This window comes from Nerophis ophidion, linkage group LG29, assembly GCF_033978795.1.
Source record: "Nerophis ophidion isolate RoL-2023_Sa linkage group LG29, RoL_Noph_v1.0, whole genome shotgun sequence".
In the NCBI taxonomy this organism is placed as follows: Eukaryota; Metazoa; Chordata; class Actinopteri; order Syngnathiformes; family Syngnathidae; genus Nerophis; species Nerophis ophidion.
This window is the reverse complement of record NC_084639.1, coordinates 10,859,623-10,885,725: the sequence shown is the minus strand read 5'-3', so window position 1 is coordinate 10,885,725 and position 26,103 is coordinate 10,859,623. Positions and strand designations below refer to the sequence as shown.

The following is a 26,103-nucleotide window of genomic DNA, read 5'->3' as shown; positions in this document are numbered from 1 at the left end:
GGATGGCGCTGCTTTTAGCATTAAAGGTCAAAAGTGTCAGGTCAGGCCAGCCTCTGTCAAGGAATATTACTGTTGGCATCCCGACTGCACCAGTTCTACATGTGCTTACACACACACACACACACACACACACACACACACACACACACACACGCACACGTACACGTACACGCACACACACACACACTCATATTTGTTACCTTCTTGAGACCTCTGAAAAATACCTCTCTCTGACCACCCTTTCTAGATATATAAAGATGTGTGTTTACAACATTATTAATATATACATACAATGCAAATATAATAAAAGCTTGTTGTTAAAAAATGAGTTGGAATTTCACAAGAAAAAGGTCACAATTTCACAAGAAAAACTTGGAATTTTGGCAGTATTATAATAAAAGTCATCATTTTACTCAACGCAAGTCAGCATTTTACAAGAAAAACTTCACATTTGTGCAATATTATGATAAAGGTTGGAATTGTACTCAAACGCAGTCGCAATTTTACAAGAAAAGCTTAACTTTTTGGCAATTTTATGAAAAGAGTTGTAATTTTACTCGACAAAAGTCAGTTTTATAATAGAACTTTAAAATGTTGGCAATATTTTGAGATTAGTAGGAATTTTGCTTGTGACAAAAGTCATCATTTTACTCTATAAATGTCACCATTCTACAAGAACAACAGAAAAATTGTCAACATTGCGGTAAAAGTCAGGATTTTATATGGCAAATGTCGCCATTTTGCATTAAAAGTAATAATTTTACATGAAAAAGTAATAATGGCATGGTGTAGTGGGTAGAGCGGCCGTGCCAGAAACCTGAGGGTTGCAGGTTCGCTTCCCACCTATTGACATCCAAAAAAGCGCTGTCGTTGTGTCCTTGGGCAGGACACTTCACCCTTGCCCACGGTGCCGCGCACACCGGTGAATGAATGATGAATGAATGATTGGTGGTGGTTGGAGGGGCCGTAGGCGCAAACTGGCAGCCACGCTTCCGTCAGTCTACCCCAGGGCAGCTGTGGCTACAGATGTAGCTTACCACCACCAGGTGTGAATGAATGATGGGTTCCAACTTCTCTGTGAGCGCTGTGAGTATCTAACAATAGAAAAGCGCGATATAAATCTAATGCATTATTATTATTATTAATTTTACATGAAAATATTGCAATATTTCAGAAACAGAAAGAATATGAGAAGTTGTTCCCAATTTTATAAGAAAGAAGTCGACGCAATGTGAGAAAAAGATTGCTTTTAATTATTTAATTTTTTGTAATTTTTTTGTTTGTAATTGGTTTTTAATCTTTAATCTATATATATATTAATTTATTATTATTTTTTAATTAATTTTTGCCAAAGGGAGCACATTTCTTGTATTTGTTACCCTCTTGAGATATGAAAGTAATGCCTACCTCTTTAGGAACACCCTTTTTAGATATGTAAAGATTTATTTTTACAACATTAATAATATATACAAACTATGCAAGTATAAAAAAGGTAAGATTTTAGTTCTTTTTTTTATTTTTCTGTTTGTAATTGTTTTTTAATCTTTTATATTTACGTCAATATTTTACAGTATGTCTCTCTCTCTCTCTATATATATATATATTTATATATTTTTTTTTAATTAATTTTGGCCAAATGGGGTGCATTTCAATTTCTTACACACACTTGTTATCACATATGTTGGCCAGAGGGGGAGCACTTCAAATTTTTACACTCACGTCTTTCATATGTTGGCCAGAAAGGGAGCACTTCAAATTTGTACACACACTTGTTATTTCATATGTTGACCAGATGGGGAGCACACAGTCAATTTGGAAAATCCCTCTTTTTTGGGACCACCTTAATTTTGATACATTTCACCACCAGGGGCGCAGATGAGCTCAACATTTTTGTGCTTAAGGCCAATGACAAAAGGAGTCACGGACTTTGCCGCACTTTGGGCAACACAGCTGTAGAAGCTAACTGCTAATGGCCACTGTAGTCTTAGCACCATAGTGTATTTGTTCATCCTATGGTCACATATGAACGTGGGTTGTCTTACCGGAAGTCGTAAAATCAGCTGTCGACCTGGCGGGTTTTTTCGGGTATGATTAGGGATGTCCTTCTTTAGCTGCCATCTTGTTTTATCATATATTGCGGCCTTTGCACCTGTCAATATTTACTTTAGTAAGCACATGAAATCAACCGAAAAATCCTGACTTTGGAGCAATGTTCACGGACTCTAGTATTAGATTCAATGGGGTCCCGTATCGGGACCATGATTTTGGTCCTAACTTGTTCACCGGTCCTCATATGGAAGGTACTTTTCCTTGTTGATGTCTCAAGAAGGGTAGAAGTACAACACGCACACACGAGAAGCAACCATGTGAGGAACACAATGAAGGGTGCAGCAATTGGTGTAACATGTTATTTTGTAGTTGTGGTCGTCCATGAAATGCGTGTAATACAACACACAAGGACTGCGAAGAAGCAAATCTGGAAACCCCCACATGACCCACGTATAACCTAATCATGTGCAAACCCTTCAAAATGACCACATGACAGCTCATCGTCATGACGCCCTGCTGTCATTATAAAACAGGGCGGGGTTTTAATCGCCAACAGCTTATGCACTCAAGGTAAAATACTCCATGAATTATACGGAAATCCTGTCTGACTGGAAGAAACTGAACACTACAAAGGCTTGGCGGTCCAACCAGTTGGTCAGCGTCACACGGGTTTTGTGTGTGTTTACCTTGGATCAGCAGACAAGGATGCACTCGGGTTTCAACACAATATCGCCCGTTTTGTTACTGCCACTCGCTTAGACATAGTATTGTGGCCATTTTACTTTGAAGAGTTAGATTGTTAAAGTATTTAAGGTTGTAGCTTTTATTTTTATCAGCTAAGTTCACAAGGAGGCAATCCAACCATTTATATCCACGACTTGCCACAAACCATCATATTATAATATCAACAATGGTAATCATTGATAGACCTTTCTTGGCTCCTTAGATCAGGGGTGTCAAATTAATTTCAGATCAGGGGCCACATGGAGAAAAATCTACTCCCAGGTGGGCCGGACTGGTAAAATCACGGCACAATAACTTAAAAATAAAGTTCCTTATACCGGTACTTTTTAAAGGCGGTATAGTACCAAATAGGATTCATTAGTATCGCGGTACTATACCAAAACCGGTATACCGTACAACCCTAGTAGAGACCGATCTCCAAATTAACCCTGATTGAAGCACAATTGAAATGTGGGTGGTTGGTGAGCCTTTTGTGTTGGTCATCGTATCTCTCGAGGGCCATTCAGGAATGCAGCTGTCTGTGGTTTCTCTTGTTTTTATTGAATTATTTACTTGATTTGATTTTGTTCTTTTACTTGTTGTGGCAGGGGGCAGAATTTGATGCATTTTTGTCAACTATATGTCTAAAACCCCCAAAAAATGTTGAAAAAATAATCCTGGATGACATTCTTACAATTAAAATTGCATTTGTGTCAAGATCGTAGGCTCTTTTATATAGGTACATTATTTATATGTATATAAACGGTATTTCTGTTGTTAATCCATTATACAGTGCTATACCGGGGTAGAGCGTTATATGTTAGGTCAGGAAAAAATACAGAGGTTATTTTATCCCTACAAGCCTGCTACACAGGTTTCCCTGCTCAAAATCCCCTGAAGAGCAGGGAAACCTGTGTAAACAGGCTTGTAGGGATGAAATAGGTCCAGAAAAAAATACAGAAGCTAATGTGTGTGTGTGTGCGTGCGTGTGTGCGTGCGTGTGTATATATATATATATATATATATATATATATATATATATATATATATATATATATATATATATAATCATTGTAACTGAGCTACTGTGTTGAACAATTTGTCTAAGTCTAATATATATATATATGTATATTTTAGGGGTGTAACGGTACACAAAAATTGTCGGTTTAGAGGTCACGGTTTGGTTCATTTTCGGTACAGTAAGAAAACATCAAAATATAAATTTTTTGGTCATTTATTTACCAAATTTGAAAACAATGACTTTATCCTTTTAACATTGGGAACACTATAATAATTCTGCCCAAGTTAATCCAAATTAAACTGCCTCAAATTGTTGCTCAGATTAAATAAAATGACAAAACTTTTCTTCTACATATAAAAAGTGCAACATTAAACAGTTTCAAGTCAACTCATCATGCTTAATTTATTACAGCATTTGAGAAGTCTGTAGTTGATTTTTATTATTTAAATCTTATATTTGTTTCAACATGTGATAGCAGGGACCCTGCCATTCAAATCTAGGCTGCTACATTACTAATGATTAATGTAACTATAGCTGAAAAAATAGTACAACAGCAATTGGAGAGACTATCCATCCCTGAACACAATGGACTTCATGTAGGCTTAATGTTGCACTTACATTATTATATCAACTATGACTCTTCATTTACCATCATGTCCTTTTTATTGCTTCAACACAGCTCAATCAACACTGTCTGTAACACACCCACACACACACACACACACGCACACGCACACGCACACACACACACACACACACACCGCAAAATGAGCTATTGTTACACTAAAAGCTAATTAGCCTTCACCTCAAGCCAGGACTGCGAGTGAGCAGAGCTCCAGTTTGTTTCTAGAACGTCAACGGGCTCATAGTGATGTTTCTAGTAGTTGACTGGGAGGTGTTTATTATCATTTGGGGAGAGTACGCTGTCTTATGCTCACCTGCTAAACACCAATCTGCTCGACGCTGAAGCGCTGACTAAATGCGCTCTGAATATGCACTGCTGATTGGTTGTTACCGCTCTGAATACGCACTGCTGATTGGCTGTTACCGCTACATATGTGACCAATTACATGGTTGTGTGGGTGGGACAATGCTGGGTGCTGTGTAGGAGACAGAGGCAGAAGGGAGCGGAGCAGCTTGTTAGGACTTTAGCTTAGGCAGCTACTTCATATGTTCGTGTGGAAACTCGTTTGGTACACCTCCGAACCGAACCGAAACGGTTCATTACAAATACATGTTCCGTTACACCTCTAATATATATATATATATATATATATATATATATATATATATATATATATATATATACAGCTCACACTGGATCGGTTCGCAGCCGAGTGTGCAGCAACTAAAATGAGAATCAGCACATCCAAGTCCGAGTCCATGGTTCTCGCCCGGAAAAGGGTGGAGTGCCGTCTCCGGGTTGGGGAGGAGACCCTGCCCCAAGTGGAAGAGTTCAAATACCTAGGAGTGTTGTTCACGAGTGGGGGAAGAGCGGACCGTGAGATCGACAGGCGGATCGGTGCGGCGTCTTCAGTAATGCGGACATTGTACCGATCTGTTGTGGTGAAGAAGGAGCTGAGCCGGAAGGCAAAGCTCTCAATTACCGGTTGATCTACGTTCCCATCCTCACCTATGGTCATAAGCTTTGGGTCATGACCGAAAGGATAAGATCACGGGTACAAGCGGCCGAAATGAGTTTCCTCCGCCGGGTGGCGGGGGTCTCCCTTAGAGATAGGGTGAGAAGCTCTGCCATCCGAGAGGAGCTCAAAGTAAAGCCTCTGCTCCTCCACATCGAGAGGAGCCAGATGAGGTGGTTCGGGTTTTTGGTCAGGATGCCACCCGAACGCCTCCCTAGGGAGGTGTTTAGGGATTGTCCAACCGGTAGGAGGCCACGTGGAAGACCCAGGACACTTTGGGAAGACTATGTCTCCCAGCTGGCCTGGGAACGCCTCGGGATCCCCCGGGAAGAGTTAGACGAAGTGGCTGGGGAGAGGGAAGTCTGGGCTTCCCTGCTTAGGCTGTTGCCCCCGCGACCCGACCTCGGATAAGTGGAAGAAGATGGATGGATGGATGGATGGATATATATATATGGGTTATACTTGTATAGCACATTTCGACATTGAATCATTGTGGGTTCTTCCGAGGATGTTGTAGTCGTAATGATTTGTGCAGTCCTTTGAGACATTTGTGATTTGGGGCTATATAAATAAACATTGATTGATTGATTGAATCATGCACACAAGTAATTTATTGTTCTTAATCTGATTTGAAAAAAATATTATTTGGCAGCACCAATTACGGTTTTCCCACTTTTAAGTTACCATAAGAATTAAATGTATAACATCACTTCTGTTCGGTAATTAACTGATACAGGCAAAGTTTTATTGATGTAAAGACTTAACGAAGGCGCAAACATGAAAGCTTTCGTTGCATTCATTCTTTCATGAGATTTTATACGTACACATTTAAGTCATACTTGGAACATTCACACAGCTGCGTTATTAGCAGGGAACTGACTGAATCAGACTTGTGCTGTGATCTAAACATATCCGAATAAAGGCAGTGCTTTCCTCTCACCCAGCAGCGTCATTCCTTTCGGACATCGCCAGGAAGTAATCCTCCTTTAGGACCCCTTTAGGACTCAGTGTTTTATTGTCTTTTTTCCCCCTCCACGTCAGAAGAGACGTTGGCAGTAATGAGCACCGCCGTGCTGTCTGGCGAGATCTAAGGCAAGAATTGAGCAGATACCGTACTGTGAGTGATCTTCTCGGCAGGACGAGAGTGGTATTGGGAGATGGGAACGATAAAGCCGCGGCTTAAAGACTAAAACATCAGTCAGATTTGCCACCCACCGTTTCTGCGCTACCTCCGGGGAGAGACTGGAGCATTCGTTCTGCATTAGCGCTGTCAGGCTTAGATGTTCTTATTGCGGGGATTTCATACTTTAAGTACTGTGGAATATGGTGACGCAAGAAGGTCAGAAGTCACGTCTGCAGGCGTACTCTTATCTCTTGTCAATGCCTCACCGTTTACCCTCCATCAAAGCAGGTGTACTCATTTTCAATGACAAGCTGGGGGGTTGTATGGAAATGTCCATATAGATCATAAGATGAAAACATACAGCTGAAAGTACCTTTTTTTTTTTTCGTTTTAAAGAAGTCTATCTTTTAAAACTATTTCCACCTAAAATATACATTTTACATACTAATTATGTACAGTGTACTGTATATGTAGAGAGAGAGAGAGAGAGAGAGAGAGATACTGCGATAACAAAGTAAGTAATGAAGATTAAAAACCAATTACAAACAAAAAAAAATAACAAAAAATAAATAACTAAAAGCAATCTTTTTCTCACATTGTGTCGACTTCTTTCTTATAAAATTGGGAACAACTTCTCGTATTCTTTCTGTTTCAGTAATATTGCAATATTTTCCTGTAAAATTATTACTTTTTCATGTAAAATTATTACTTTTCAATGTAAAATGGTGACATTTGCCATATAAAATCCTGACTTTTATCGCAAAGTTGCAAAGTTTTTTGTTGTTCTTGCAAAATGGTGACATTTATTGAGTAAAATGATGACTTTTGTCACAAGCAAAATTCTTATTAATATTATAATGTTGCCAACATTTTAAAGTTCTTTCATAAAACTGACTTTTGTCGAGTAAAATTACAACTCTTTTAATAAAATTACCAAAATGTTAAGCTTTTCTTGTAAAATTGCGAGTGCTATTTAGTAAAATTCCAACCTTTATCATAATATTGCACAAATATTCAGTTTTTCTCGAAAAATGTTGACTTGCGTTGAGTAAAATGACGACTTTTACTAAAATACTGCCAAAATTCCAAGTTTTTCTTGTGAAATTGTGACCTTTTTCTTGTGAAATTCCAACTCATTTTTTAACAACAAGCTTTTATTATTCTTGCATAGTATGTATATATTATTAATGTTGTAAATACACATTGTATATCTAGAAAGGGTGGTCAGAGAGAGGTATTTTTCAGAGGTCTCAAGAAAGTAACAAATACGAGTGTGTGTGTGTGTGTGTGTGTATATTGTGTGTTTGTATATACATATATATATATTTTGTGTGTGTCTATATATATATATATACATATATATATATATATATATATATATATATATATTGTGTGTGTATATATATATATATTGTGTATATATATATTGTGTGTGTGTGTATGTATATATATATATATGTACATGTATATATATATATATGTATATATATATATATATATATATATATATATATATATATATATATATATACACTCACACACACACAGTTGTTTAAATACACTTGTGAAGGACATAATGTCAAGGCTGTCTTGAGTTTCCAATAATTTCTACAACTCTTATTGTTTGTGATTGTTGCACATACTACTCGGTTGCAAAAAAACATTCATGAAGTTTGCTTCTTTTATGAATTTATTATGGGTCTACTGAAAATGTGACCAAATCTACTCGGTCAAAACAATACAAAGAGCAACATACATTATAATTTTTGGTGATGTAGAAAAGTTACAATTAAATCAAATTAGCCTCATGGAATGGCTTCTTAACTTAATTTGAGCAATTATAATTGGCGACTCCTGTTAACTTCTCTGAGCCCATTTAAACAGAGTTCATGTGACGCAAATGCGAAAATGGGGAAAGTCCTTGTTTGTGAATGACTGAGCAATTCATGGGAGCTGCTTTTATACCCAATCATGGAACCCACCTGTTCCCAATTACCCTGTTCACCCGTGGGATGTTCCAAATAAGTGTTTGATGAGCATTCCTCAACTTTGTCAGTCTTTTTTGCCACTTGTGCCAGCTTTTTGGAAACATGTTGCAGACATCAAATTCCAAATGAGCTAATATTTGCAAAAAATAACAACGTTTACCAGTTTGAACATTATCTTGTCTTTGCTGTCTATTGAATTGGAATATTGGTTGAAAATGATTTGCAAATCATTTTATTCTGTTTTTATTTACCATTTACACAACGTGCCAACTTCACTGATTTTGGGGTTTGTAGTTTTATTTAGACTTAGACGTAGATTTAGACTTAAACTTACTTTTTATTGTCATTCAAATTTGAACTTTACAGTACAGATAAGAAAAACATTTAGTTGCATTAGCTCATGGTAGTGCAGGATAAAAAAGCAATATTGTGCACTTTTGCATATGCATCCAGGTTTATGGATGTATGTTATATTGTCTTTGAAGTCCAGCAAGTTTGAGGGAAGAAACTGTTACAGAAGCTGGAGCTTCTGCTTCGGAGACTATGGAACCTCTTTGTAGAGTCCAGCAGTGAAAACAGTCCTTGGTAGGGGTGGGAGGAGTCACTGCAGATTTTCTGAGCCCTGGTCAGGCAGCGGCTTTTTGCGATCTCCTGGATAGGAGGAAGAGGAGTCGTGATGATCTTTTGCGCCGTCCTCACCACTCTCTGCAGAGACTGCCAGTCTGAGGCATTGCAGGCTCCAGTCTAGACAGAGATGCAGTTGGTCAGTGCCTCTGTAGAATGGGGTGAGAATGGGGGGAGGGAGCTGTGCTCTTTTCATCCGACAAAAAAAAGTGCAAGCGCTGCTGAGCTCTTTTTACTAGCACTCCGGTGTGTAGGGACCAGGTCATATTGTCAGCTACTGACCCTGTGTCATCAAGAGACACCTGTGGACACCTGTGTGTCATAAGCGTCTCTGTGGAAACTGATGTTGTGTCCCCTAATGACGTCCCTGCGAGGCAGCATAAAACGATGAAATTAATGGGACCTAGAATTGAGCTTTGAGGAACCCCACATCTTATTTCATTGGTTCCTGAGCAACATGTATCCACACTTACATGAAAACATATGTCTGTGAGATAAGAGCAGAAGGAGTTAACAACAGAACAAGACTGCCCGCCAGGTGTTTAGGTTTATTTAACAACATGTGAGGGTTTACTGCAGGGGTCAGCAACCCAAAATTTTGAAAGAGCCATATTGGACCAAAAATATGGAAAAAAAAAATCTGTCTGGAGCCACAAAAATAATAAAAGCATTATATAACTGTTGTAATGAAGGCAACACATGATGTAAGTGTCTATATTAGCTATATTCGCCTACTATCAAAGGCTGACACAAATCTTCGTTGACAGACATTTTTGCAACATTAGAAATCATTAGTAACATGGAGGCTTATCACAGGATGAGATAACTTCTGGAAACTACTGTCTTAGAATGGCCAAAGGTATAGATGTGTGTGTCCAAGTTTAAGGAAACGGCAGGCTGTCTTCTTCTAATGGATTCATTAGAATCTTTGCAAGCTGGGTAATGTTTGCTGTGGTCTGGAACAACATGGCATACAAACAACTATGAGCAATGCAGCCAATATTACATACAGATAATGTGTCATGAGACGGAAATATACACAGAGGATACAAGTAAAGGAAACTAAATTAGCTCAAATATACCTACAAACGAGGCATATTGATAAATATGTACATACTGCTAGGCCAAATAGCATGTTAGCATCGATTAGCTTGCAGTTATTTATTGACCAAATATGCCTGATATTTGGTCAGGCATATCAGGAGCATACTACTCCAGTAAATCAACAAAGCTTACCTTTGTGCATTCACGCACAGCTTATAACGTTTGGTGGAAAAAATGTGGCAAAGGAGTGACATAAAACACGTCTTTCTGTGGCAGCATTGGAGAAAGTTGTACATGTAAACAAACTACGATGAGTTCAAGGATGGCCAAATACTCTCATCAGTGAAGCATGTTTAGTATAAATAGTGGGATTTCTAACAATTAGGAAGGTTTGTGTCATCTTTGTCCTACAGAAACCATTTTAAAACAAAAACATTTTTTTCTTCTTCATCTTTTTCCATTTTCACAAATCTCTGAAAGAGGTGCAAGGGCGGCGTAAAGCCGCGGGTTGCTGATCCCCGGTCTGCTGTGTAAAAAGTGGCTCAGAGATCCATCAGAACCAACACTTTTATTATGTAAATTCCACCTGATGTTGTTTAAAATCTTTAAAAGTTCTGTCTCGGTACTGTGCAGTTCATCCTAAAACGAGACTGATTTATTTCTAAAGTGCACATTTTAATACATGCAACCCTTTATTAGATCAGGCCCTCTGTATTCCTCTATTTCTCCTGTTTTCTTTAGCATGAATGATGTGGTAAAAAAGAAGAACACTGCCTGGTCGTCCTCAGCGAGTGCCGCAAAAGAAAGCTTGTTACTAAAAGTGCCCAAAAGGCACTCATAGGAATGAAGAACCAATCAAAGTAATTGATCCAAAAAAAACATTTAGTGCCCGGGAGAGATGATGAAAATGCATTTTTTAAAAGAGCTGGCCAGCAAACACAAAAATGAAATGTGCTTAGCAAAAGAGTTCCTCGTTTAGGAAATGTTGATTTAGGCACACTTTGTGACGCCTGATGAAAATTGGATTTTGGCCAAGACACTCTGGCTTTATTACTTTTGAGTGGTTCCACAATCCCACTCATGTTGACTTCTGTGGTGTCTACTTACTGTTTAGTGTTGCCACGGTGACGCTGATACTTTCTACTGCACATTTTCTCAATTGATAAACATTTTTAATCATGATTGAGGGCCATAAGTATTTTATCATTTGTTGATGTTAATTGAATTGATCCATGATTATTTTCAGTTGTATTCATGATTTTATTGTATGCAATGTAATTGTACGCATCAGTAAAGCACTAGGAATTGCATTGCATACTAATTGTGCTCTATAAATAAACTTGCCTTGCCCTTTTGTATATAGTAAATATTGTACAATAAAAATGATATCGGAGTGAGTATTTTACAATACAAATTATATCAGCGTAAATTGTACAATGAAATGGATATCGCAATAAATGTTGTACAATAAGAATGGTATCAGAGTAAATATTGTACAATATGAATATCGGAGTAAATATTGTGCAATAAGAATGATATCAAAGTAATTATTGTGCACTAAGAATGATATCAGAGTAAATATTGTGCACTAAGAATATCAGAGAAAATATTGTACAATAAGAATGGTATCAGAGTAAATATTGTACAATATGAATATCGGAGTAAATATTGTACAATAACAATGATAATTGAGTAAATATTGTACAATAAGAGTGATATCGGGGTAAATATTGTACAATATGAATGAGTATATATTGTGCAATAAGAATGATATCAAAGTAATTATTGTGCACTAAGAATGATATCAGAGTAAATATTGTGCACTAAGAATGATATCAGAGTAAATATTGTACAATAAGAATGATATCGGAGTAAATATTGTACAATATGAATGAGTAATTATTGTGCACTATGAATGATATCAGAGTAAATATTGTGCACTAAGAATGATATCAGAGTAAATATTGTACAATAAGAATGATATCAGAGTAAATATTGTACAACAAGAATGATATCGGAGTGAGTATTTTACAATACAAATTATATCAGCGTAAATTGTACAATAAAAATGATATCGCAGTAATTGTACAATAAGAATGGTTTCAGAGTAAATATTGTACAATATGAATATCGTAGCAGATATTGTACAATAACAATGATATCAGAGTAAATATTGTACAATAAGAATGATAATGGAGTAAACGTTGTGTTATAAGACTGATATCCGTGTAAATATTGTACAATAAGGATGGTATTGGAGTGAGTATTTTACAATACAAATTATATCAGCGTAAATTGTACAATAAAAAAGATATCGCAGTAAATGTTGTACAATAAGAATGGTATCAGAGTAAATATTGTACAATATGAATAGCTGAGTAAGTATTGTACAATAAGAATATAAATGGAGTAAAAGTTGTGCAATAAGACTGATATCAGGGTAAATATTGTGCACTAAGAATATCAGAGTAAATATTTGGGAAATTAGAAAGATATCAGAGTAACTTTTGAAAAATAGCAATGATATCAGAGTAACTACTGTGCAATAAGAATATTGGAGTATATATTGTGAAATACGAATGATATTAGAGTAAATATTGTGCAATAAGATTAATATCGTAGTAAATATTGTACAATAAGAATGATAATGGAGTAAAAGTTGTGCAATAAGACGTATATCAGAGTAAATATTGTACAATAAGAATGATATCGGAGTAAATATTGTACAATATGAATGAGTATATATTGTGCAATAAGAATGATATCAAAGTAATTATTGTGCACTAAGAATGATATCAGAGTAAATATTTGCACTAAGAATGATATCAGAGTAAATATTGCACAATAAGAATGATATCAAAGTAATTATTGTGCACTAAGAATGATATCAGAGTAAATATTGTGCACTAAGAATGATATCGGAGTAAATATTGTGCAATTAGAAAGATATCAGAGTAACTATTGAAAAATAGCAATGATATCAGAGTAACTACTGTGCAATAAGAATATTGGAGTATATATTGTGAAATACGCATGCAATTAGAGTAAATATTGTGCAATAAGAATGATATCGTAGTAAATATTGTGCAATATGAATGAGTATATATTGTGCAATAAGAATGATATCAAAGTAATTATTGTGCACTAAGAATATCAGAATAAATATTGTGCACTAAGAATGATATCAGAGTAAATATTGTGCACTAAGAATGATATCAGAGTAAATATTGTGCAATAAGAATTATATCAAAGTAATTATTGTGCACTAAGAATGATATCAGAGTAAATATTGTACAATAAGAATGATATCGGAGTAAATATTGTACAATATGAATGAGTATATATTGTGCAATAAGAATGATATCAAAGTAATTATTGTGCACTAAGAATGATATCAGAGTAAATATTGTGCAATTAGAAAGATATCAGAGTAACTATTGAAAAATAGCAATGATATCAGAGTAACTACTGTGCAATAAGAATATTGGAGTATATATTGTGAAATACGAATGATATTAGAGTAAATATTGTGCTATAAGAATGATATCGTAGTAAATATTGTGCAATAAGCATGATATCAGAGCTGTTCATTATTGAACCGTGCTGCCTCCTTCTCTCTCTCCAGCACGGCCAAGTACAACGTCATCACCTTCCTCCCGAGGTTCCTCTACTCGCAGTTCAGGAGGGCGGCCAACGCCTTTTTCCTCTTCATTGCACTCTTGCAGGTAAGCATTCCCACCAGGTAACACTGTGTAGAACTCGAATGCGTTACAAGATGCACAAGCTGTCACTCCTCACAAATCTGTGGCCCGGAGACTCAGTTGGGTCCTGCCTTCCATTAGTATGCAAGCGGCGGGCTGTTGACGTTGACCTAGACATGGTTTCCAAAGGTCACGTCTCTCATTTTGTACCGTATACGCTCATAAAGATACACACACACACACACACACACACACACAAAGGTTGTGCTAGTTTAGTTATGAATAATACATGTAATATTATGCTCTCTTAAAAGAAAACTAATTTTGCCTACTGGCCCAACAAACTTGATATCATATTAGACGCAGTGTTGCATGTGTTCCTGTACCTGTCCTTCGGTCTATGTATACCATGGGTCTCAAACATACGGCCCGCGGGCCAATTGCAGCCTGCGAGACGTTATTTTGCGGCCCGCACTTTAATATGACAATTTAATGTTGGTGCGGCCCGCGAGTTTAATATAAACGGCGCTTGACACCGTTCCCTGAATTTCAGGGCATCCATTTTCTCGAATTCCCTGCCAATTTTTACCCATTCAACAGTATTCAGGGGATGCCATAATGGCGCTGCCTTTAGCGCCCTCTACATCCTGTATAGACAGCGTGCAAGCCCAGTTGTATGTTGCAAATGGCTGTGCAGTACGCACGTGTGATAGTGCAAGACATATTTGGTCAACACCTACAGAGGTCACACTGAGGGTGGCCGTAAAAAAAACTTTAACACTGTTACAAATATGTGCCAGACTGTGAACCCACACCAAACAAGAATGACAAACACATTTCAGGAGAACATCCGCACCGTAATACAACATAAACGAACAGAAAAAATACCCAGAATCCCATGCAGCCCTAACTCTTCCGGGCTACAATATACACACCCCCGCTACCACCAACCCTCCCTACTTGCGTCGGTTGAGGTGGTGTATGTAGCCCGGCCCAGGAGAGTTACGGCTGCAAGGTGTTCTGGGTATTTGTTCTCTTGTTTTTAAGTTGTGTTAGGGTACGGATGTTCTCCCAAAATGTTTGTCATTCTTGTTTGGTGTGGGTTCAAAGTGTGGCGCATATTTGTAACAGTGTTAAAGTTGTTTATACGGCCACCCTCAGTGTGGCCTGTATGGTTGTTGACCAAGTACGTCTTGCAGCCGCTAATATTGTTCTGCACAAGTCTCACACAACATGATACAAAGCTGACACTATGGTTGTGTGATGTAAAAGCGTGCGCGATGATATGTTGTAGAAAAGTAGTCCTCTTATTGAGAGTACGCGGACCCCTGGGGGTACGTGAAGATATGCCAAGGGACAGGTAAGATTTATTAAAAATATTCTAAAAAATAGCAGCGATTCACAAATACTGTATAAATATATTTATTGGATAATACTTCAACAAAATATGAATGTAAGTTCATAAACTGTGAAAATAAATGCAACAATGGAATGTTCAGTGTTGATAGTTAGATTTTTTGTGGACATGTTGCATAAATATTGATGTTAAATATTTCTTTTTTTGTGAAGAAATGTTTAGAATTAGGTTGATGAAACCAGATGGATCTCTATTACAATCCCCAAAGAGGGCACTTTAAGTTGATGATTACTTCTATGTGTAGAAATCTTCATTTATAATTGAATCACTTGTTTATTTTTCAACAAGTTTTTAGTTATTTTTATATCTTTTTTTTCCAAATAGTTCAAGAAAGACCACTACAAATGAGCAATATTTTGCACTGTTATACAAGTTAAAAAATCAGAAACTGATGACATAGTGCTGTATTTTACTTCTTTATCTCTTTTTTTCAAACAAAAATGCTTTGCTCTGATTAGGGGGTACTTGAATTAAAAAAAATGCTCTCAGGGGTTACATCACTGAAAAAAGCTTGAGAACCACTGGTCTATGTATACTAACAGTTCGAGATGCCACCTCAGTAGAAGCATTTAAGTCTCACCTTAAAACTCATTTGTATACTCTAGCCTTTAAATAGACTCCCTTTTTAGACCAGTTGATCTGCCGTTTCTTTTCTTTTTCTTCTATGTCCCACTCTCCCTTGTGGAGGGGGTCCGGTCCGATCCGGTGGCCATGTACTGCTTGCCTGTGTATCGGCTGGGGACATCTCTGCGCTGCTGATCCGCCTCCGCTTGGGATGGTTTCCTGCCGGCTCCACTGTGAACGGGACTCTCGCTGCTGTGTTGGATCCGCTTTGGACTGGACTCTCGCGACTGTGTTGGATCCATTGTGGATTGAACTTTCACAGTATCATGTTAGACCCGCTCGACATCCATTGCTTTCCTCCTCTCTAAGGTTCTCATAGTCATTGTCACCGACGTCCCACTGGGTCATTATTGTCACCGATGTCCCACTGGGTGTGAGTTTTCCTTGCCCTTATGTGGGCCTACCGAGGATGTTGTGGTGGTTTGTGCAGCCCTTTGAGACACTAGTGATTTAGGGCTATATAAGTAAACATTGATTGATTGATTGATTGATGGAATATTGGGGGAGCCATTGATGCTTCTTCTCCAGTGTCAAAGAAGCAAAAAGCCATGTCCCATTTGGGACTAAAGCTCGCTTCTATTCCACTCCTTTATTTTCCCCCAGCTCACATGAAGGGAGAGGCCTCTCTTCGTCGTAACCTTGAAGTCGCTGTTTTGAAAAGCAGTCGGTGAATCTTCATTAGCGGCCAGCTCGATGTTGCAACCTTGAACAAAAGCATCCCTCGCTCCTGCTGTGCCTCGCTCGGCTTGAATTTGATTACAAGAAGTGGAAACCCCCGACTCTACTGTGTGCATTTGTTTGTACCAGGGCTACTACAAATGATAACGGAGTATTTGAGACAATAACGTGTCGACGCCAAGGTCTCTGCACATTCTGTCTTCGCTGTCCCGCCTCCACCCACAGGGTGACACAAACTCCAGTACGAGGAGCGTGTGAAGCATATGTGTCTAACGTCCCGTTTTTGCCAGGAAATCGATCCAGTTTCCCCCCGGATTTTGTTCTCCATAAAAAACAGTATTCTTGCCGGCAATCGGGTCGGTTTGACTAGTGATTGGCAGTAACAGGTAGGGTTGTACGGTATAGTACCGCAATACTAATGAATCATATTCGGTACTATACCGCCTCTGAAAAGTATTGGTCCCAAACACCCCTGTCGTCGTCACTTCGTGTCATTGTTGGTTTTACGAGGAGATGAGCATGTTCGGCAGCGCACAATCACAGAGTACTCACAAGCAGACACAGTGTGTAGACAGAAATGGAAGAACGGACGCATTTTGGCTTAAAATCTAAAGATAAAGGTGAAGTTATAACACTGAAACGCCCTCAGGAAGAGGTGCTTTAAGACATGGCTAGCTAGGTGGCGGCTAAAGTCCTGTCGCAGTCGGCAGTGTTGTAGCTACTTCTAAATCGCTAATTCTAGCTTTCGTGTCGATAAATAAAGTAAGTTTCTTCCAAGTATCATCCCTGCAGGACGAGGAATAGCTAAACATGCTTCACTACACACCGTAACTCACTGGCGTCACAATGTAAACAAACGCCATTGGTGGATCGATACCTAACATCCACTGTAATGATACCAAGTACAGGACCGTATCTCGTCGATACTCTGATCACATTGCTATTTTTGAGCATCAGAAATTTTTTTTTGCGTTTTTTAAAGATGTATATTATGTTAAAGGCCTACTGAAATGAGATTTTCTTATTCAAACGGGGATAGCAGGTCCATTCTATGTGTCATACTTGATCATTTCGAGATATTGCCATATTTTTTCCTGAAAGCATTTAGTAGAGAACATCGACGATAAAGTTCGCAACTTTTGGTCGCTAATAAAAAAGCCTTGCCTTTACCGGAAGTAAGCAGATGATGTGCGCGTGACGTCACGGGTTGTAGGGCTCCTCACATCCTCACATTGTTTATAATCATAACCACCAGCAGCAAGAGCTATTCAGACCGAGAAAGTGACAATTTCCCCATTAATTTGAGCGAGGATGAAAGATTTGTGGATGAGAAAAGTTAGAGTGAAGCACACAAAAAAAAAAAAATTAATAGAAAAGAAAAGGTGACGGCTCCAGGCGGCAGCAGTGGGACCGTTTCAGATGTAATTAGACACATTTACTAGGATAATTCTGGAAGATCCCTTATCTGCTTATTGTTTTAATAGCGTTTTAGTGAGATTGTAAAGTCATACCAGAAAGTCGGATGGCTGCGGTGAACGCCAGTGTCTTCAAGAGAATCCGAGGAGCCAAGATCATAGCTGCCTTTTTGAGCTGCAGGAGGAGGTAGCATAATCCACTGAAGTCTCCGGTAAGAGCCGACGTAATACCACAATTTTCCCATCCAAAAACTTGCTGGTTGACGTAGAGAAACATGTTCGCTTGATTGCTCTGTGTTAAAGCTTCACAACAAACAATGAAACACCGGCTATGTTTCGGTGTTAAAGGCAGCTGCAATCCAACGCTTTCCACCAACAGCATTATTCTTTATAGTCTCCATTATTAATTGAACAAATTGCAAAAGATTCAGCAAGACAGATGTCCAAATTACTGTGTAATTATGAGATGAAAAGAGACGACTTTTAGCCATGTGTGGTACTCTGCTACTATGTCCGCAACAACCCGAGACCTCACACACACGTGTCATCATTCCGCGACGTTTTTAACAAGAAACTCCGCGGGAAATTTAAAATTGCAATTTAGTAAACTAAAAAGGCCGTATTGGCATGTGTTGCAATGTTAATATTTCATCATTGATATATAAACTATCAGACTGCGTGGTCGGTAGTAGTGGGTTTCAGTAGGCCTTTAATAAACTCAGGAAATGACATGAGGACTTTGAATGTGACCAGTGTATGATCCTGTAACGACTCGGTATCGTATTGATACCCAAATTCTATTCTATTCTATTAACATTGATATTTTACATGCGGGTATCATAGATAGAATATAGATATCAAGTGAACATAGATAGAAATGCTGTTAAATGTAGGTTTAAGGTAGCAAGTTACTTTTGCCGTGCAGCTTGTAGTGTCGTTTGGTACAATTCTAGCCTCGCGACATTCCAATTAGCTCGCCCGTCACTGCGTTTGATTCCAGCCTTAGCGTCGCCCGGGGCAACGCTCGTTCACCACCGCAGAGTGGCGAGTTGCAATTGAGGTGATTCTCTCAAATCAACAACGCGAGAGAGATGGATGCACTTGAAAGCGATGGAGATGACATTTCTTCCAAAAAATAAACTTTTGTTCAAACACAGGACTGTCTCAGAAAATTAGAATATTGTGATAAAGTCCTTTATTTTCTGTAATGCAACTAAATACATTAAAATGTCATACATTCTGGATTCATTACACATCAACTGAAATATTGCAAGCCTTTTATTGTTTTAATATTGCTGATTATGGCATACAGCTTTTTTACTTGGTCTGAGGAAATATTCAAAATTTTTGAGATAGGATTTTGGAGTTTTCTTAAGCTGTATGCCATAATCAGCAATATTAAAATAATAAAAGGCTTGCAATATTTCAGTTGATGTGTAATGAATCCAGAATATATGACATTTTCATGTTTCGAAAATAAAGGACTTTATCACAATATTCAAATTTTTTTGGAGACAGTCCGGTAGACATGTTCCTAGTTGGAACGGCATGAACAAAAACAGGTTCGAAAAGCTGGCAGAAATAATGAAGTGGTTGTATAGTCACATCTACTTTGCTTAAGAAGTGTTTTGCTGCAGTGGCGATACTGACACGGCATCCTGCTCTTGGTGTCCCCGGATTTCATTTTAACAAAGGTCTTCTAAAATGTTGAGCTAAGAACATCCATCCATTCTCTACCGCTTGTACCTCTCAGGGTTGTGGAGAAGCTAAAAACACTATTACATTATTTTCAAGTTTCTGCTGATGTTTAAAAACTCCTCCAAAACCAGACTTTGTTCTTTTGTGTTTTTGTTATTTGCTAAGGATTTGAGCATCGCTAATTCTGTGTCTTGTTTTTTCGTTGCGTGCAACACGGATGTTAGAGTTTTTGTTGTTGCATTTTATCTTCAATTTATACATATAATTGAGCACTATGTACAAAACCCAAAACCAGTGAAGTTGACATGTTGTGTAAATAAAAACAATTTGAAATGTGGACTCGTCAGTCCACAGAACACTTTTACACTTTGCAACAGTCCATTTAGATGAGTTCGGGCCCAGCGAAGCCGGCGGCGTTTCTGGGTGTTGTTGATAAATGGCTTTCGCTTTGCATAGTAGAGTTTTAACTTGCAGTTGCATATTTAGCGAGCAACTGTAGTTACTGATAGTGGTTTTTTGAAGTGTTCCTGAGCCCATGTGGTGATATCCTTTATACACTGATGTCGCTTTTTGATGCAGTACCGCCTGAGGGATGGAAGATCATGGGCTTAGCCGCTTACGTGCAGTGATTTCTCCAGATTCTTTGAAACCTTTGATGATATTACGGATGGTAGATGGTGAAATCCCTAAATTCCTTGCAATAGTTCGTTGGGAAATGTTGTTCTTAAACAGTTTGACAATTTGCTCATGTATTTGTTCACAAACTGGTGACTCTATTCCAGTTCGAACGTTAAGTATCTTGTCTTTGCAGTCTATTCAATACAATATAGATTAGAAAGGATTAGCAAATTATTGTATTCTGTTTTTATTTACAATTTACACAACGTGCCAACTTCACTGGTTTTGGGGTTTGTATTATTTATTACTATTTTTTAGTTTTTCATGTTGCTTTACCTCTGGAATGCATAACAAAAAATAAACATGTATACTTCTGTTACATAAGGATTGTGAATGATAGACAAAATTCCCCCAAAAAGTGAAGTTCCCCTTTTAATGCTTCAGTCACACGCAGGATTGTCACAGGAATGAGGAAAAAAATTCATCCAGACCCCACTGTAAGTCACAAACTCTGAGGTGCTCAAAAAAGTTTGCCTGTATAGTAGAACTTATTAGGTATAATTACTCTTTCTTAAAAATACTTGACATTTCCATGTCATTTTGATGGAATATAAATGTATAAAATACTGTTCAGGCTTGAGAGGGCGAATACTATCTTAAGCTTTCGGCGTGGCGGGGTTGGGAAAGTGGCCGTGCCAGCAAACTGAGAGTTCCTAGTTCGATCCCCACCTTCTAATGTACCAACCTCGTCACGTCCATTGTGTCCTTGAGCAAGACTCTTGACCTTTTCTCCTGATGGGTCGTGGTTAGGGCCTTGCATGGCAGCTCCTGCCATCAGTGTGTGAATGGGTGGATATGGAAAAAGTGTCAAAGCGCTTTGAGTACCTTGAAGGTAGAAAAGCGCTACACAAGTATAACCCATAACCGATTTCTATGGGCTCTGGCTCACGCAGGCATAAAGGGCAATGAATTGGTAGATAAGATGGCAAGATAGTAACGGTAGAGCAGCTCAAAGAGTTACCTGTCAGTAAGACAGAGGCAAAATCATTAATTAAAGGAAGTATTTTGAAAGAGTGGCAATCACATTGGGACATGAGTACAACAGGAAGACATTTACATATATGCAATACAAAATACAGCGGGGGCGGGAAGAACTGTAAGGGGGAGCACAAAAGTGGAAGGAATCGATTAGGACACACCAGACTGAATAAGACATTGCACCTTATAAGTAAACACCCAACAGGATTATGTGACAGCTGCAATGAGATCTAGTCAGTGAGACATGCATCCATTCATTGTGGGAAATAAGAGAGGAAGTTAAAAGACATGGACAAAAGAAGGTTACTCTCAAAGGGGTACGGAGCAGCAATCAGAACATTTTAGGGAAGTTTTTAGAAGAGGCAGGTTTATGGTATTGAATATGATAGTATGGGAAGGTATACGGTATATATATGAACCGTATTTTTCGGACTATAAATCGCTGTTTTTTTCATAGTTTGGTCAGGGTTGTGACTTATACTCAGGAGTGACTCATGTGTGAAATTATTAACACGTTACCATAAAATATCAAATAATATGATTTAGCTCATTCACGTGAGAGACTAGACGTATAAGATTTCATGGGATTAGGAGTGACAGATTGTTTGGTAAACGTATAGCATGTTCTATATCAGGGGTCGGGAACCTTTTTGGCTGAGAGAGCCAAGAAGCCAAATATTTTAAAATGTATTTACGTAAGAGCCATATAATACATTTTTAACACTGAACACAACTAAAAGTGTGCATTTTTAATTAAGACCAACATTTCTAGAGTATAATAGGTCTCTTATTCTTTGCAATAACGTTGTTATTCTGAAGTTAACTTAGGAGGGGGCGTGGCTAGCGGGTCTGCAGCGAAGCGGGGTGTTGCCAGGACCGGCCTTGAAATCAGCGACAGGTGTGTAAATGGCCCACCTGAGCCTTGTTGAAGAACCCCCAAGAGGGCTAGCCCTACACTAACCAATAATAAATCAATTATTTCTTACCCTTAAGGCAACTTCTTGAACAGGTGCGGTAGAAAAAGGATGGATGGATTCAAATGCATGTTCATTTTTATATTTTTAACGTTATTTTTAACACTGTGATTACAAGTGGAATTATTCATTACTTATTGTGTTAAGTAGTGTCAGCTCAGATTTATCCGAGAGCCAGATGCAGTCATCAAAAGAGCCACATCTGGCTCGCGAGCCATAGTTTCCCTACCCCTGTTCTATATGTTATAGTTATTTGAATGACTCTTACCATAATATGTTACGTTAACATACCAGGCACCTTCTCAGTTGGTTATTTATGCGTCATATAACCTACACTTATTCAGCCTGTTGTTCACTATTCTTTATTTATTATAAATTGCCTTTCAAATGTCTATTTTTGGTGTTGAGTTTTATCCCCAAAAAAATTCCCCAAAAAATGCGACTAATACTCCAGTGCGACTTATATGTTTTTTTCCTTCTTTACGATGCATTTTCGGCCGGTGCGATTTATACTCCGGAGTGATTTATAATCCGAAAAATGCAGTATGTGAGGGACGAAGAAGTGGGGACCTCTGGTTTGCACTCCAATACAGTAGGTGGCGGTAATGCACCTTTAAAGGGGAACATTATCACAATTTCAAAAGGGTTAAAACCAAAAAAATCAGTTCTCAGTGGCTTATTTTATTAGTAGAAGTTTTTTTCAAAATTTTACCCGTCCCGGAATATCCTTAAAAAAAGCTTTAAAGTGCTTGATTTTCGCTCTCTCGAAGCCACTGTTTATTTTCCTAGTGTGATGTCATACAGTGCTGCCAATGTAAACAAACAATGGCAAATAGCACAGCAAGATATAGCGACATTAGCTCGGATTCAGACTCGGATTTCAGCGGCTTAAGCGATTCAACAGATTATGCATGTATTGAAACGGATGGTTGGAGTATGAAAGTATTGAAGAAGGAACTAAAACTATTGAGCGAATAGCTATTGACGCTATTCATAGCCATAGCATGGCCGATTAGCTGCGTTAGCATCGCCGGTAAAATGTGCGGACCAAACGATCAGGACTTTCGCATCTTGTGACACTGGAGCAACTTAAATCCGTTGATTGGTAAGTGTTTTTTTCACATTAAATGTGGGTGGAAGGAAACTAATATAGTTTCAAATGTACATATAGCTAGCCTAAATAGCATGTTAGCATTGATTAGCTGGCAGTCACGCCGCAACCAAATATGTTTGATTAGCACACAAGTGATTTCGTTGACTTTATCGTTCCAAATGCATCTGCAGGTTATCCATACATCTCTGTGCCATGTCTCTCATCGCCGGTAAAATGTGCAGACACTCGGGCACATTCAATGGGGGTCTGGCGTCAGACACTTTCGCATCTTCGGGCCAGTGGTGCAACTTGAATCCTTCCCTGTTAGTGTTGTTACACCCTCCGACAACACACCGACGAGGCATGATGTCTCCAAGGTTCCAGAAAATAGTCGAAAAAACAGAAAATAACATAGCTGAGACCCGGTGTTTGTATGTTTGAAAAAATGAATATGGCGCCTTTCTTACCTAGGCAGCGTCATGTCGCTCTGAGAGCCATAAACAGAAAGGCGTTTAATTCGCCAAAATTCACCCATTTAGAGTTCGGAAATCAGTTAAAAAAATATATGGTCTTTTTTCTGCAACATCAAGGTATATATTGACGCTTACATAGGTCTGGTGATAATGTTCCCCTTTAACGTTTAGTGCCCTGCCATATAACACGAAAAAAAGAAGGTGTTTTCAGAGTGTTGCTGTCACCTAGTGGTGTTTTATAGGCATTGCTTGTGTCTAATAAGTGGATTCATTTTGATTGGCAACACTAAATTGGCCCTAGTGTGTGAATGTGAGTTTGAATGTTGTTTGTCTGTCTGTGTTGGCCCTGCGATGAGGTGGCGACTTGTCCGGGGTGTACACCGCCTTCCGCCCGAATCCAGCTGAGATAGGCTCCAGCGACCCTGAAAAAGAGACAAGTGGTAGAAAATGCATGGATGGATTTTTGCATTTGTTTTTGGTGATTAAATAGCAGCTAATAGACACTGATACTGAATACAGACACTTAATTTCCATTTCAGACTCCACCTAACTGATTTTGGTTTCTCAAGATGCACTTTTTTTTTTGCCTTCCACAATTTCCCAGTCGTGGTATATTTTGTTTCACCTGTTTGTTTTTTCTCACTCTCTCTCCAGCAAATTCCAGATGTGTCTCCCACCGGTCGCTGGACAACGCTGGTGCCGCTGCTTTTTATTCTTGTGGTAGCTGCTGTCAAGGAGATCATTGAGGATCTGGTAAGATTAAGCGAGATACACAGCGCATACGTGTACACTATTATAAAAAAATTAAAAAAGGTATCGTCAAGTTACATCTTGCACTGAATTGGTAGATTTTTATCAAATTTATTCGCAACATTTAAGTTGTGTTGTCATATTTAATGGATGCACTTTGTTTTGTAAGAAAAAAAAAATGGCAAAAATAACAGATAATTTAATTAGAGACCAATAATAATTCACTCTTTTGGAACTAAGTGATGGTCACGTGACCTATGTCGTGCGGGCCATTGTTTAGGTACAAAACCCAAAACCAGTGAAGTTGGCATGTTTTGTAAAAGGTATTTGAAAACAGAATACAAGGATTTGCAATTCAATCAAATAGACTGCAGAGACAAGATATTTAATGTTTGAACTGAAAAATGTTGTTGATTTTTGCAAATATTAGCTCATTTGGAATTTGATGCCTGCAACATGTTTCAAAAAATCTGGCACAAGTGGCAAAAAAGACTGAGGACGTTGAGGAATGCTCATCAAACACTTATTTGGAGCATCCCAGAGGTGAACAGGCTCATTGGGAACGGGTGGGTGCCGTGAATGAGGATAAAAGCAGCTTCCATGAAATGCTCAGTCATTCACAAAGGATGGAGCGAGGGTCACCACTCTGTCAACAAATGCGTGAGAAAATTGTCCAACAGTTTGAGAACAACTTTTCACAAGGAACCGTTGCGAGGAATTTAGGGATTTCACCATCTACGGTCCGTAATGTCATCAAAAGGTTCAGAGAATCTGGAGAAATCACTGCATGTAAGTGATGATATTACGGACCTTTGATCCCTCATGCGGTACTGCATCAAAAAGAGACATCAGTGTGTAAGGGATATCACCACATAGGCTCAGGAACACTTCAGAAAACCATTTGTCTACCATTTGTCGCCGCATCTGTAAGTGCAAGTTAAAACTGTATTATGCAAAGCGAAAGCTATTCATCAACAACACCCGGAAACTTGCTAAGCTGGGCCCGAGCTCATCTCGGATAAACTGATGAAAAGTGATCTTTGGTCTGACGAGTCCACATTTCAAATTGATTTGGAAACTGTGGATGTTGTGTCCTCCGGAACAAAGAGGAAAAGAACCATCCGGTACCAACTCTTTTGCAATGTGTTGCTGCCATTAAATTCTAAGTTAATGATTATTTGCAAAACAAATTAAGTTTTTCAGTTCGAACATTTAATATCTTGTCTTTGCCGTCTATTCAATTGAATATAAGTCTAAAAGGATTTGCAAATCATTATATTCTGTTTTTATTTAAGTATTACACACCCGGACCTTGACACTCTTAGCCCCTGCAATTGATGCACATCTTCAGTGGACAGTAGTGCTATACTGTTTTTTCTCCCAAAAATATACTGGAAGAGTTTTTCTTTTTC

At 38.3% G+C, this 26,103-nt stretch overlaps 1 protein-coding gene across 6 annotated transcripts in view; it reads left to right on the top strand.

Annotated features, from left to right (window-relative positions):
* The window catches only part of LOC133546053 (phospholipid-transporting ATPase IA-like), a 441,030-nt gene that overhangs the window by 80,165 nt on the left and 334,762 nt on the right, over positions 1–26,103 (top strand). For 5 of the 6 annotated variants that reach the window (XR_009804972.1, XM_061891880.1, XM_061891879.1 and 2 more), the window contains exons 3-4: positions 13,838–13,937; positions 24,596–24,694. Coding sequence is in view for 4 of the 6 variants with exons in the window: in XM_061891880.1 (XP_061747864.1) it covers positions 13,838–13,937; positions 24,596–24,694 (199 nt within the window). In the remaining 2 variants the exon portion in view is untranslated. Of the gene's footprint in view, positions 1–13,837; positions 13,938–24,595; positions 24,695–26,103 lie in introns of those variants that run through there. The other variant, XM_061891882.1, reaches the window with a different exon arrangement.